This window comes from Gossypium hirsutum, chromosome A05 (genome assembly GCF_007990345.1).
Source record: "Gossypium hirsutum isolate 1008001.06 chromosome A05, Gossypium_hirsutum_v2.1, whole genome shotgun sequence".
NCBI classification, from domain to species: domain Eukaryota; kingdom Viridiplantae; phylum Streptophyta; class Magnoliopsida; order Malvales; family Malvaceae; genus Gossypium; species Gossypium hirsutum.
In genome coordinates this window covers 17826663-17841151 of record NC_053428.1, presented here as the reverse complement: position 1 = coordinate 17841151, position 14489 = coordinate 17826663, and the positions used below count along the sequence as shown (strand labels likewise).

General features: G+C 36.1%; 3 protein-coding genes across 7 annotated transcripts; 1 reads left to right on the top strand and 2 right to left on the bottom strand.

Moving 5' to 3' along the window:
- Window positions 1–2233: 2233 nt before the first annotated feature.
- LOC107937561 (uncharacterized) lies at window positions 2234–3532 on the top strand. 2 transcript variants are annotated; one of them, XM_041113739.1, is made up of 2 exons: window positions 2234–3132; window positions 3231–3532. In XM_041113739.1, exons 1-2 carry the CDS (start codon window positions 2889–2891, stop codon window positions 3305–3307), a joined length of 321 nt encoding a protein of 106 aa, XP_040969673.1. In that variant the 5' UTR covers window positions 2234–2888; the 3' UTR covers window positions 3308–3532. The 2 variants fall into 2 exon arrangements, with proteins under 2 accessions (XP_040969673.1, XP_016725950.1); XM_016870461.2 differs by having other exon boundaries at window positions 2260–3132; window positions 3271–3532.
- Window positions 3533–5493: 1961 nt separating this feature from the next.
- LOC107937554 (rop guanine nucleotide exchange factor 1) lies at window positions 5494–8905 on the bottom strand. Its single transcript, XM_016870451.2, has 6 exons — window positions 8656–8905; window positions 8221–8507; window positions 7691–7807; window positions 7043–7581; window positions 6404–6757; window positions 5494–6215 (listed from the first exon to the last, which is right to left on the bottom strand). The coding sequence occupies exons 2-6, from the start codon at window positions 8504–8506 to the stop codon at window positions 5850–5852; spliced, it is 1662 nt and encodes a 553-aa protein (XP_016725940.1). The 5' UTR covers window position 8507; window positions 8656–8905; the 3' UTR covers window positions 5494–5849.
- Window positions 8906–10249: 1344 nt separating this feature from the next.
- On the bottom strand, window positions 10250–14203 carry LOC107937555 (tRNA pseudouridine synthase Pus10). 4 transcript variants are annotated; one of them, XM_016870452.2, is made up of 15 exons: window positions 13895–14203; window positions 13442–13767; window positions 13224–13344; window positions 12963–13071; window positions 12749–12876; window positions 12545–12616; window positions 12293–12361; window positions 12112–12192; window positions 11887–12006; window positions 11727–11801; window positions 11525–11605; window positions 11346–11419; window positions 11185–11245; window positions 10645–10803; window positions 10250–10522 (listed from the first exon to the last, which is right to left on the bottom strand). In XM_016870452.2, exons 1-15 carry the CDS (start codon window positions 14072–14074, stop codon window positions 10478–10480), a joined length of 1701 nt encoding a protein of 566 aa, XP_016725941.1. In that variant the 5' UTR covers window positions 14075–14203; the 3' UTR covers window positions 10250–10477. The 4 variants fall into 4 exon arrangements, with proteins under 4 accessions (XP_016725941.1, XP_016725942.1, XP_016725943.1 ...); XM_016870453.2 differs by having other exon boundaries at window positions 10748–10803; XM_016870454.2 differs by having other exon boundaries at window positions 13442–13756.
- Between the last annotated feature and the right edge of the window lie 286 nt (window positions 14204–14489).

Below are 14489 nucleotides of genomic sequence, written 5' to 3'. Positions count from 1 at the left end.
TCACAAAGGCCTGGCATTGATTATGAAGACATATTCTTTTGTGGTAGATGGAATCACGTTTAGATACCTTATTAGTCTAGCAGTACGTGAAAAACTTGACATGCGTCTAATGGATGTTGTTATAACCTATTTAGATGGTACATTTGATAATGAAATTTATATGAAAATTTCAGAAGCATTTAAAATCCCCAAAGGATATAGAGTTTCCTAGGAAAATTGTTCAATCAGATTAAATAAAAGTTTATATGGATTAAAACAATCTAGACGTATGTGGTACAATCGTCTTAGTGAATATTTGTTAAAGGAAGGTTATAAAAATAATTCAATCTGTCCATGTGTTTTTATAAAAAGGTCTGAATCAAACTTTGTGATAATTGCTATTTATGTTGATGATATAGATATTATTGGAGCTCCTGAAGAGCTTCAAAATGCAGTAAATTATTTAGATAAAGAATTTGAGAAGAAATATCTTGGAAAAACAAAGTTTTGTATTGGCCTACAGATCGAGCATTTAAAATATAGAATTCATATTCATCAGTCAACTTATACGAAAAAGATCTTAAAGAAATTTTATATGGATAAAGCACATCTATTAAATACCCCGATGGTTGTACGATCATTAGATGTGAATACAGATCAATTTCATCCATGCGAGAAGGATGAAAAGTTTCTTGGTCCTGATATACCATATCTAAGTGCCATAGGAGCATTGGTGTATCTTGCAAACAACACAAGACCTGATATAGCTTTTGTTGTAAACTTATTAGCAATATTTAGTTCTTCTGCAACACGTAGACATTGAAATGAAAATTAACATGTATTTAGATTTGTCAGAGGGACTATTGATATGGGGTTATTTTATTCAAATGATTCAAAATCCCCATTAATTGATTATGCTGATGCTGGATATTTGTGGGATCTACATAAAGGTCGAATTCAAACGGGATATTTATTTACATGTGGAGGTATGACCATATCATGGCGTTCGACAAAGCAAACATTAGCTGCTGCCTCTTCAAATCATACTGAAATAATTGCAATACATGAGGCAAGCCGAGAGTGTTTTTGGCTGAGGTTATTAACCCAACATATTCGGAAGATATGTAATTTATCTTTACAGGAAAATATGTCAACTATCTTATACGAAGATAATGCAACATGTATAGCTCAATTAAAGGGTGGTTATATCAAAGGTGACAGAATGAAACATATTTCACTAAAATTATTCTTCACTTATGATCTTGAAAAGAAAGGTGACATAGAAGTTCAACAAATTCATTCTATTGATAATTTAGTAGATCTTTTTACCAAGGCATTGCTAACTTCAACATTTGAAAGACTACGAAATAAGATTGGAAGACGTCAACTAAAAGATATAATGTGATGTTGCCATTAGGGGGAGTCTAAAACACGTCGTACTCTTTTATTTTAACTAAAGTTTTGTCCCACTGGGTTTTCCTGATAAAGATTTTTGACAAGGTAACTTGTAATAGGAGATTCTGTACTCTTTTTCCTTCATTAGGTTTTTATCTTATAGGGTTTTTTCTAAGAAATGTTTTAATGAGGCACATTCTTATTTAAAAGACATCCATTGGGGAGTGTTGTAAATTAAATGGATGTCTATAACCCCCTTAAGCATATTAAAGTAATGAGATAAAACTTTTTACTTCATTTATAATCAGGAGATCATTAAATGGAGTAATTAAGAAAATTTAGTTCATTAAATGTAATACATTTATTAATTGAATGTAAATAAGCTTATAAATAGCACATTGTTAGTGAAAATAAGGCAATAAAAAATTCTCCTATATTTTCATCCACTTTTATTTATTATTTTATTAATTTTCTATAACAAAATTGATTTTTTTTTATTTTTTATTTTAGATTGGGAAGCTTATGAAATGGGTCAAAGTTTACTTACGGAATTATTAAATAAATGAGATCCTATGTAATGGTCCTCAAGGATATTTCACCAATACTTCCTCGAATAATTATATATAGGTTGTATTCATATGCCTTTTGGCATTGGGGTATAACAAGACCGTCAGTCAAATTAAAGCAAGCAAAACAAGTCATATAATTATCTTAATGCTACTTATCACGAATGTGCAACAATTAGCTAAGGTCAAAATTGTCGTAGTGATACACATTATATATAATCCCTAATAAGGAGAATACAGGTATAACAACACTGTAAATGGAGGGTTTTAGTCGCTCTAGAAGTTTGGCATGTCATTAAATCCACTAATTGTGGTTGTCCACGCCTAATCTCCCTTGGATAAAAACACTTACCTGCACAGCTCCTCCATGATCCCAGACTTATATATGCTTTTCTAATACAAAAGCGAAACCCATGTCTGCAATAATGTGAAACCGATCAAAACCCTTTTTCCTCAGTTTCAGATGTACGCAAATATAGAGAGAGAGTTGGGATATTATGAGGGCGTGTTTCATCAGAAACGAGGGGGGTGGAAAGAGTGGGGGACTAGTGGAAGGTGAGATGAGGAAGGCCAAAAAAGGACTGAAGGGAGAGGTGGGTTTTTCACCAGTAACGAGGGAAGAGAAGGGAATAACCATGATGATGAAGATGATCCTTTGATCCTTCTAAATATGCCCTTCCCTTCTAGGGGAATGAACCATCCAATCTTAATTATATTTTTTATCTGTCTTTTTTAGTCTGAAAAACACCCCTTATCTTCCTCAGTCCTTCTACCTCCCTCTTTAATTAATGACGCCATCTCACTCTCTCTCTTATTTACTGTTCTTCCTTCATTGCATCTTAAATAGGAGAACCCCATCAGCATCTACTCCACTCTCCTGTTTTCATTTATACACTCTTTTCTTTCTTTCTCTTCTCTTCTCTTCTGTTCCTTTCTCTTCGTGTCTCAATGGTGAATACAAGGACAGTTAGTTTATCATTTTTAGTTTGCTTTCATGGGGGTTTAGCAAAGGGCTTCTTACAGAGTTTATTGGCATTCTGTCCACCTCCCCATCATGGAAAAAGTCCGTATTTTTCCCCTCTGGTTTTTCATGGAGGTGGGCATACTGCCAACTGGGCTCTGTTGGCTTCTCTTTGTAAAATCCTTGTGATGCATTTCTTCCAGCTTTCGTCTCACTCTGATGAACTTCCAGGTAAATAACATGCATAACATATGTACCATGATCTCCATCTATATTTTGCAGTTTTTTACTATTTTTCTTTCGGTGAACAACAATCATGTTCGTGGCAGGTTTAGTGTTGACACCTTCTGGTTATCTATGCATTGCCAGGTATCTTTACTACTTCATACGAAAAGAAATGGAATGAAGAACATTTTACCATCTATTTGGTACTTTCATCATGCTGGCTTCTGCTACTTGCAGGTTTTGATTATCAGTAGTTAGATATGTACTGACTAGTCTACTGAGGTTTGAGGGTGCGTGCCACCATCTTGAGGCACTACCTTCTGTTTTCTTATTTCTGTAACTGGTCTTATTTTAATCCGCCTTTGAATCTTTGACTGCTAATTAAGAACCCTAACTAGGTTTTACAGATTAATTTTTCTCTACTTTCTCCTTTCCCAAGCATCAATACTTGTTACAGTTGCAGAACTTCTATGTGGGGGTTCCATAATCCATTTAGGGTTTTATGATTAGCTTCATGTTTATGCTGTCAAGGTCCATGAAACCATTTGTAAGTGTTGAAGGATCGATCCCTGAATTTGATATCCAATTCCAAGTAAAATCCCTTAGAAACAAAAGGGAAAGTGTGTGGAAATTGCATATTTATCCTTGAAACAAAAAAAAAACCCAAGGACAGGAACAAGAAGATTTTGTCAGAGTTGCATGAGACCCAAATGATGATTCCATTGAAGGGTTTTGAATTAAAAACTTTTAAAACTTAATATTATTTTGGTTTCTTGAGAGGTTTATGAGCATGTTAATTATCAGATATCAGATTACACACTTGAAAGCAAAAAAGGATTTTTAATGTTCATGGCCTCATGCATGATTGCGCCACCAACTTCAAAAATGTCAGTCATTTATTTACTTTGTTTAAAAATTGTATATTTTTAATTAAATCATTCACAGTGCACTAATGAATCTGTAGGGCAGGGTCTCTTTTATTTAGGGGCAGCTAGCCCTAGTCCCGGTTGCATTTTCTACACTCTCCTAAACACCTTATACGAAGCCTCATGATTGAAATACTGACAAACACCATTAAACAATTGTTAAAACGCAAACAAAAAAGGGTAGGTAAATATCCAATCACCTAATTTAACTCCTGTGACTCCACATCGATATTTTCACTCTGGTTCTATGTAATTGAGCTTGGTGAGAAGAAAAATGAAAGAGGATTGGTGGTGAGGATGCATAAGTACGAGAATGTACGTAAACACAATGCAGGATTAGAAATAAAAGAATGAGAACCCATGTGTTGGATCGATGTGAAGGTTTGAGTTTTACTAGTTGCTAGGGGAAAAAGGAAAAGTGGGGTTTAGACAGGAAATGCGTAAGATTATCTTGAATGTGATATAAGATATGTATTCATTAGGTCTATACAGAGTAGGTTATCATGAGCTTTGAACGTGTACAAATGTAGGATATTGGTGAAGTCAGAGGTAGCTACACTGCTGGGTCGGAGCAGGAATTTTGGGTTTTGAGGAAAATTGAGTGGTGCTGGAGGGCCATTGTCTGCCTTGACTATTTACTATTTGCTGCATGCATAGAGCGGGTTTGGGTCAATGCGTGAGAGAATTTTGGTCAAGAGTACGACTAGATAAAAGATGCTTATGACTCAATCAATGGGGACCATATATACTCTTACATTTCAACTTGTTTTACTTTTCTTACGTTATATGTTTTGTTGGGGTAAGTTCTGGTGATGAGTCGGCCCTGCAACAAAGTTGTTCGAAGAGGTATTTTTTTTGATCGTCAGTTATGTCGCCTCTTCTTCTGTTGGTTCCTTCTGGGCCCTCTAACCAGCTGCAATATACCCTTCACTATCGGAATTTATTTCATTTCTTTACTATCATAAAAAAGGATTGTTCACTTTAAATATTATTCTTTTCTGAATGGTAGTGTTATGTGGCAAGGCAGTCATGTGAATGGTGGTTAAGAACAAATAATTCTCTTGAGATGGTTTAGAAATTTTATATTAGTAAAAAACGTTTTAATGAAATTGGGTTTAGTATTTTGAGGAAAGAAATCCACTTGACGTGAGTACATGACAACTGTTATAAGCTGGGTTATCAATGTAGAAAACAAAAGAAATTGGGCCTTAATGATTCGTCCCATTAACAGAGAAGTCGATTGTTTACTTTTTCTCTTTTCTTCAATTTTTTCTAAAAAAATCCATATCGATTTAAAGATTCTCGCTTATATGTAGTGCGTTATCCTTCGAACCTACAAGTTAATTTAGGATTAGCATCCCAAATGCCATGTCGTTTTAAATAAATTTCATTTTTCCAAAAAAAAAAATATAAGTGCAAGTTAATCTGAGTGTTAACAAGGTTCGCATAACAACCCATTAATTTATACCAAAACTCCCAACTTCCGCTTCATCACAAAGCTTCTCTACTCTTGAAACACAAGAAATTTGCTAGCAGTTTCTGCTACAATGGTGATACTTAAGCGAGTTCCGGCTGAACCAATATCCCATCCCTGATCGTTTGGGGAAAAGAGAAGAAAAAAAGTCTCTACTTTGTATGTCTAACCATAAAGGAATATATATACAAAGATCCAATCTAATCCGTCAGAAGTAATGACAAATCAGAGCTTTGATGGCGTAGGATATCTCAATCTTAATCTATAAGTGCTACTACCAGTTTTTCCAGGTTGATGATGCAAGACGTTGTTCCTTACATTCTTCAAAAGGCTAGCCTTTCCAGTGAGCCAGCCAATGCGTCTCTAAGATTGCCATTTGTTATAAGTTGACAAGTCCTCCTATCTGGGCTCTCATCTATTTCGTCTGAATCATTGGATGCTCCCATACCACATGTTGCACCCGCAAGAGAACGCTGGTATGAGAAAGGACTGGGCAATATCCGCCTTTGTATAGGCGGAGCAGCACCAATTTGCCCCGGCTCATTAACAGGCATTAACTCTGCTGTTGCACTTGCGCGTTGTTTTGTGGCATCGTCCACATATAGCAGATCATCAATCCTTGCTGCTATGTTGAAAGCTAGGCTTTCCATCACTCTAGAGTAGCTCTCAAGAATTGCTTGTCCTACATCCTAAAATAACCAACAACAATTTTACTCTGTTCTCTTTGCCTTCAGCATATTTCAACAATCCCGAAAAAGAAAAAGGAAAAAAGAAGATGCAAGTTCATGCGAAATCTTAATATACACATGTTATTGATGGAGACAGGTACACAGGACCTATGATGCTTTAAGAACTAATTCATGGTAAGATGAAATACCTTGTTATGCTGAATTTTGTTCACGTCTAAAGAAGTCTGAGGAAGGCCTGGAAACCGTAGCCTTAAATTCTGTAAGAGTGTCTCGGCCCGCTGAGCTAAAACCTTAGTCGTTTCTATGTCACCAACAAAACCTTTAACTTTGCCACCCCATGATGACTTTCCAACCTTTGCACGTAGTGAATGCCTTTTTGAGTATTTTTTTTTCCAAATATGCACCGAAGCCTCAACCCTGTTAGCTATTTCCAGAGTAGTGTACTCTGATGATTGGTCTAAGTAATCAAGAAGACACTCAGGGAAAAACTGGTCAGCAGTTAAGTAACGATACATGCCCTCACCCAAACAGTCCTTTCCACACTGGAAGACAAGTAAAAAGGGCAAAAGGAATAATGATTATGCGTTTATGCTCCCGAAAAGGAAGGAGAATGGAAACAAAGATGCATGACCAATAGTAATCAATCAAAATGCATAGTGTGTGAATATATGTCACAAATAAGCTCAGAACCAAATGACACTTTCAGGAACCTAATAATACATAAATATTTGATGCAAATTAGCCTCACGGTTTCTCTTTTTGAAAATATATTTTATTTTCTCATGCCACATGGAACAATTTTGTATACTATGAAGCAGTCTCCAAACCTTGGGTAAGCTTTTGAGGTAAGCATTTGGGATTTCCATCTCAGCCAAGACATTGCTGTTTATTGCCATAGCAGCCTTAAGGATCTGGTGCGTACAGTCTCTACACTGCTGCAATCTCTTTCTTGAGTCTTCAGATAAACCAGAAGGGGGAACCTTAGGAAATGGGAGCCACCACTTCTCTTCCTGCCTAATAGATGGCCACTCAGATGTCGAAGATGAAGGAAATGCCTCAATTCCATCGTTATCGGAGATGACCACCCCACGATCAGCATAACAAAATTCAGAATCATGAAAGCTATCAAGAATGCTTAGCAGCATTGCATCAAGTTTCTTGAGTGCTGGAAGGTTTACATATAGATCTGAGCGTGGGCGGGCCACCATAACCTCAAAGGTTCCCCCTCCTGGAAACTCTTGCAAAGACGGTTTAAGCTCCACTATGGAATCACTTACACACAGAAGCCAGTCCATCTCTCTACGCCACATCAATTTCCTTTGTGGTGATAATGGCTCTAATTTCCATAGTTCCCCAAACACAGAAGCTGCAAGAAGTTAACAAATCGATTCAGATTTGAAGTTTTTAACCTCTTGTTAATGATGAGCCAAGGAAAAAACTAGAACAGAAATGAAATGCTAGTAAAAGAAACTAACCAGAAAGATTTGTAATGGCATTGGAGATGGCCAGAGCAGTACAAACTCCTTTCCCTCCACCTGACATATCTTCTCCAAGCAAAAGTTTAGCAAACCTTTCCTTCATCAATTCTATTTCTGCAGTAACATCAATAGTAATTCAAACACAAATAAACCTAAGAAAACACAGAGGAATAGCAGAGTCAAACTAGACTTTGCAGAAAAATCTGTCCATATTATTGGGCTTTGTTCGATTGAGAAGTCCGATTTGTACCGAAAACTTGGAGTCGGGTTAAAACTTAAAACGTAATAATAAATGGGAAGGTATAAAGCAAACAGAGTTTTAAGAGATAAAAGTAGATAAAAGATCTAAACAACCGTCACTAACTAACTACGTTAGTATATGCATGCAGCAAAAAAGATTCAACCAGAAGTCTTCAATCTTTACCTAATTAAAATTGCCTCCAAAACCTTCAATGAAGCGGCAAATTCTACTTTCAATTTAGTTAAGCGCTAAAAAGAAAATAAAAACAAAAGTGCAGTGAACGCACCAGACATGTCGGCCTCTGGTACCTCCGCCTTCGTCGTCGGAATGACCACGTGTCTTCCACCGACGACCGGCAACATCACGGGAAGTCGCGCTTTGAAACTAGCACCGTCGACAAACTCTGACCCCGCGGGGGGCGAAGAGGTCAAAGAACTCGAACCACCTCGGTCAAACCGACGACAGGAAAACCCACTTGAGCTCCCGGATTCACTCACGTCGGCGCTCAAATTGTAGCTCTCCAACTGCTCGCTTATTTGATCGAAAGATTCCTCAGACGAAACGCTCCCCATTCTTCAAGTCAAAGATCAAATGCTCAACAAACTTGCCAATGGTTTACGTATTCTTGCCGGCATTATGGGGCCGTACGGTCGAGTTGAAAAAGAAGAAGAAAGAAAGCAAAATAATGAATGAAGAAATAAAGATTCAAAGGGAAGTGTACTCTGCTTCTTTATTCGGCTTTGGAGGCCATATTGCCGTTGCAATGGAAGACAATGGCGGTTTCTCCTTTTAGTTGGCGGGTGATCATGGAACGTGAGTGGCACGCCCTGCCCGTGTAGGATTATGAAAGAATGTTTGTTTCACGCGATTAGAAATGATGAGTGCCGCGTTTAATACACGATGGAGTTGGGTTGAGGCGTAAATGGGATAGTATGCGGTGTAGGTTAATGTGATTATTAGTTTTTATCAATAAATTTATGGATCCCCCACCAACTTTACCATTCCTTTTATTTGGGTGGGTCTTTACTCTTTATAAAATATATTTCTCTTTTCCAGTTTTATTCGTCGATGTTCCAACTTCCTGTACCAAATTACTCTACTTAATTACATCTCTAGTATTAATTAGGAATGGAAACCAACAATACTTCCACTGACTTCTAAGTTGTATATATTTTGAAATAAATTTTCGTTTTCATCATTGATTTATACAAATGTTTTTATTTAAGTTATTAAATTATTTAAATATTTTTTTTATTTATAAGTTACTACGATATTAAGTTTTTTTTTAAATGCTAGCAATCTCCAAGCCACAATCAACGCAATGGATCAATACCCATAAATGAACAGAACATACATTTTATTCAAGTCGATATGATAGTTAATTTCGGAGATAAAAAAAATGTTTAAATTTTGATTTGTAAATTCTTAACATTCAAAGTTGTTTCATGAAAAAAGAGTGTTTGATTTGTGCAAGCAATGCAAATAAAAAAAACCGTATAACATTGATTTTAACAAGAAAATGACTTAAATAAAAACTTTTAAATAGTTTAATAATTAAATTATAATTTTTTTAAACACGTGACTAAAACAAAAACTTACCCATGGACTTAGTTACTATTGATTATGAATGAAATTATGTGTTAACAATACATCTATATAAAGTTGTATCATCATTTTGACTATTAATGAAATTATCTAAGAAAATACATCTGTATAGATATGCCTAAATGAACTGATTGCAACATGATTGAAACTTTTGGTGTAAAAACAATTTTTTTGGTAAACATTAGCTTTGTAGCTCGTAATTTTGAGGGTGAATTTGTTAAATTGAATGTTTATCAGATACCCTTTGTACGAAATTTATAGAAAAAAATTAACAAGTGAAAGAAAACCTTAGAATTTGTGTTATCGAGCAATTTTAATTAATTTGTTGAATCTGCATATAATTAATAAAAATACCCATGAATTGAGTTATATTTTTAGTTCTAATCATGGGATAGAAGATCTCATATTGGGACCAACTCACTACAGATCGCAGCATTTCCGGTTAGAAATATTAATGCTTTGGTCAGTTAATGCTTTTGTCGAATATATAATGAAAACAGCAAAAGAGAGAAGAGATGACATTGACAGCCATAGTTAGCCCTCCCCTAAAAGGACAACATATTAATCACTGGAACTAAAACCTTGGGGCAGTAATCATCCTATACTAACTATGGTTGTATTACTTAACCATACCCCCCAAACAACCCAACACATCATCAGAACATTCCTTGCCCACAAACCAAAACAAGAGGCAAAAGCAAATTGAAACATTTGCCTTTGAATGCCAACCATCTATAATAACCTATGTTTCTCATTTGTTAAAATGTAAGGAATCAAATAGAAAACAAAAGGCTAGCAACTACACTTAAGAAAAAGAAAAAATGGCGTCTGTAACGTCAGTTCAGAGACTACAAAAAAGAAACTTGATGTGCAGCGTAGCATCATTGGACACTAACGCCTCATTTACTCAGAAAGAATCCATTTTCACGTCTGTAACGTCAAGCTGCAATATCTCTGCTCTGCATCCTAGGATTGATCCAATACTGCAGAAGAGTATATTCATCAGATTTCAATGACGCTGCAGGTATAGATACATTATAGGAAAAAATATAAAGTATTAACAATAATAGGAAAAAATGTTTGGACCCAAAGAAAAAGAACATACATAAAGAAAATGGTAAGAATAGTCATCTAGTAATACTTGGTGCTTCTCCATTATCATCACTAACTGATAGTATAACGATATCATTTTCAGTTTAGTGTAGTACCTAGGTTGAGTGCGCCCAAAATCACCATGAACAAATTCCTTGATATAAGTTCCAGCCTGCATTCCAGTTATATCAGTGTATTACATATTCCCCAACAAAAAACACCACACATTTACAGTGGAAATCCCCATCCTATGCTAGTGTCTTCCTGACCGATATGACCAGCATTTATTTAGAAGTACTATATACTATAACTCAGTAAATCATGGCTTGAAGAATACTTGTGGAGTACTCTAGCCAATATTAAATTTCATAAATGATCAATGGCAATCTACTAAGGTGCCACAGCCTATAATCCATACCACCTAGGCATGGTCCTCACAAAAACAAACCAAGAAGGGCAAAAACTATTAATTTCACCTATTTGAAGACCCTCCACACCCCCTCTAAACAAACTGGATATATCTGACCATGTTTCAAGTAAAGCAAGTCATTACCTGAGTGCAGAGATGCAAAAGAAAATATTGGGAGCTTTCAGCAATCCTCTCAATCTTCATCCTATACAGGATTTAGGTATGAAATAGAAACATGGTTAGGCCTTTTGAATTTAAAAAATATATGTCTGGCAAATAAAGATGTGTAATGGACAGATGCCAACCAATGTATAATTTTCTCGCGTTCCAATGGACTCCTACGATGAAGCACCCGTATTGGGGTCTTTTGCAGAATTTGCTGCGCAAAGACAACAGAAAATTCTCACTAAATAGAGGGTGCTATATTATTTTACCTGGTAGATATTCAATGAAAAATAAAAATAAAGCTCAAAGAACAGCTAACCATGTCATGAAGCAATGATATGGAGCACACATCTTCATCCTCAAGTGGACGAGAAATCCACACTAATGCACAATATTGCTTCTGCATGAAAGAGGATATTGTAAAGATAGAATTGCCAGGTCTAGTTTTACTGAAACTTGATATTTTAGTCCTAATGATAAAAGGATTAGCTACAATAAACAATTATGAAAGCCAAAACCACCTGCTTCTCAGCTTCTCCTTCACGCATCAGTGTCCAACCTTGACTGCCTACTACTTGAAGATTTTTAACTCCAACCTACGAGAATGCGTTATGTGCAACTAAGTCTTAAAATCTAAATCATTTGATACACAAATGTATATGACAACGTATTAGAACTCACTAGTTTATTCTCCAAGCCATTTATCTTTGATTCAATTTCCTTAACAGTCTCTTTGGATGGGACTTGGCGTGCATTTTGTATCTCAAGCAGAAAAGGCCTGCCTGAACCCAACATTCGGACCTGCAATAGGTTCCATAGATAAGCACAATACTCACTGATTTTTTGTGGGGGACAAAAATGTATCAAGTTTAAACAAGCAATCAACAAAAACTAGAACTTCATCACATCAATATCTTCTCTTCCAGCAGCATGAAACTTGTAATTATCACCCCGACACATAGGAAGGATGTTGCTACCTATTATCTCCTAAAGAAGAAACAAACAAATTTGTTCAGTTTCAGGTATTATTACATAGATAAAGTAACCTCATTTGGACAATAAAGAGAAACAAAGCACTGTCTAATACCTCAACAGAAGCTTCTCCCATCCTTTCCTCATCAATTATCCAGCGTGTTTGGCTCACATTTCTTGAGTACTGCAATAAAAGGAGAACACCATATATTGGAAATCAGAACAAAATACAAGGCTTGTTCAAGGTCTCAATAATTCCAAGGATAGTATCTTTTTTTATCTCAACAATTGCCATCGTGCAATCTCATAAGTCAAACTCATAATGCTTGAATATGGATGTAAAATATGTTCTAATGTATTAACTTACCTTCAGATATCTACCACATAGGTAAATATGCGTCCTGTAGCAAAGGTATACCAAGTGGCAAGGTTCACTAACCTGAAAAGGCAAAGACCAAACTAAGTGCTAAGAAACATCAAGATAAACAACAGTATTGAATTTCAAGACCTAGACTAGTAAAAGGTTTTGCAAGCAAGGAAATTGCAGTCAGAAAATATTACAGAACACAACCTTATCTATGGGAACTTTCAAAGAAGATCTTCCAGTGACAGCAATTGTTTCATTAGCAGGATAATCAGAACAATCTTTGTTGGCAACTACTGACTCATCATTTACATTTTGCAACCCATTCTCAGTGCCTGCATCATCAGTGAAATCAGAGTGAATGTTATTGCTTCTAGATGCAACCAAGTCCCCAGTATATGTTTCAAAGGATCTAAAATACCTATTTTTCGCCTTTTGAATCCCTGATTCCTTTCAACAGAATTTTCCAATGCCATTTTATGAGTGTAAGTCAAACGGATCCGAAAAGAGCTTGCACTAGCTTTAGTATCCTGCAAAACTTTAATTTAATTCAGTATTAATACACCATACTGAATAACGGACAGCATACAATCAACATGGCCACAAAACCAATTTTATTAAAAGGGATTCCAACCAGCAATATTTCGGAACATTGAATCAATTACAAGCAAATTATACTTACCAATAACGTTTCAAGGGGTTTTGTTATAGCAAATTTCAGAACATCCTTAACAGAGACGCATTTGGAAAGTAACCTTTCTTGAAACCATGGCTCTGATTCATATCTCTTCTTCATACCTGACCTACAAATTTTGGGGGGAGATGCTATGTATTAATGGGCAAACGATAAACCCTAACATAAAACCCACCAAAACGAGCAAAAGAATAAAACAGGCTTACAACAACGAGGATTCATTTTCTAAGATAAATTGTGGTATGGAAACTTCTAGAGAAAATCCATCGACTTGATGGCCTTCTTTCTTAACCAACTCCGCAATGACTAAAGCCATATCATTTGGACTCTTCATTTTCACCAACGTTTCTTTGTCATCGCGGTAACTTAACTGTAAGATACCCGAGCAAACGCTGCAGAATTGAAAATCGCCTTCTGATTTAAAACTAGTCACTTCTTCAAGAACTGAACAGAGCATCGATTGTGAAAACGATGAATGGCAGTAAATATGGTCCTCGGTACCCAATATCCGTAGAACGCATCTAGAACACACCTAAAACAAACACACGGATACATAAAAGAGGCCGTATTTGATTGATTTTCATTTAGTTTATCAAACTTAATAGTAAGAACGGTTTCGATAAAGTAAATTGACAATAAAAAATGCAAAGAGAACGCACCCCGATAGACAAAAGGTCCTTGACGACATGATAAGGCAATGACCGAACGGCATCATTTAGAAGCCGCGACGGCATCTCCGCCTCGCAAGAACCGGCGTGGCTGTCGACTGCAGCCAAGCTACTAAGTTGCGCCACCTCCATGGCGTCGCTAACCTGCGGAGACTCGACCTCGTTGGACATTCTTCGAACAGCTGGTGCTTAGAAAAGGGAGGTTTAACTGTTGAAGTGTGTTTTACTTTAGATGGCGAGGCGGCATTACTAGCCGAGTTTTTAGTTTATATGAGTTTTATTAAAACAAGCGGCCTTTCTTTGACATTGAGGCTTGAAACAAAATCACGTAATAATAACAAGGCCGATAACCATCAAATCTATGGACCAATAGACCTCCATAGTCCAAACTCGCTCACCCATTTCTAGGAAAGCTTAAGACAGAAACATAAACAAGGCCCATTCCTTAGGTCGTATGAAGTACAAACCCCTTTGTTGTCTTCCATTTTTAGATTTTCGAATGATTTATATCAATCATTGTCCTCGTTCAGCTTTTATGCAAATTGATCATCAAAATTCAATATATAACAGATTTACTTGACCCTTT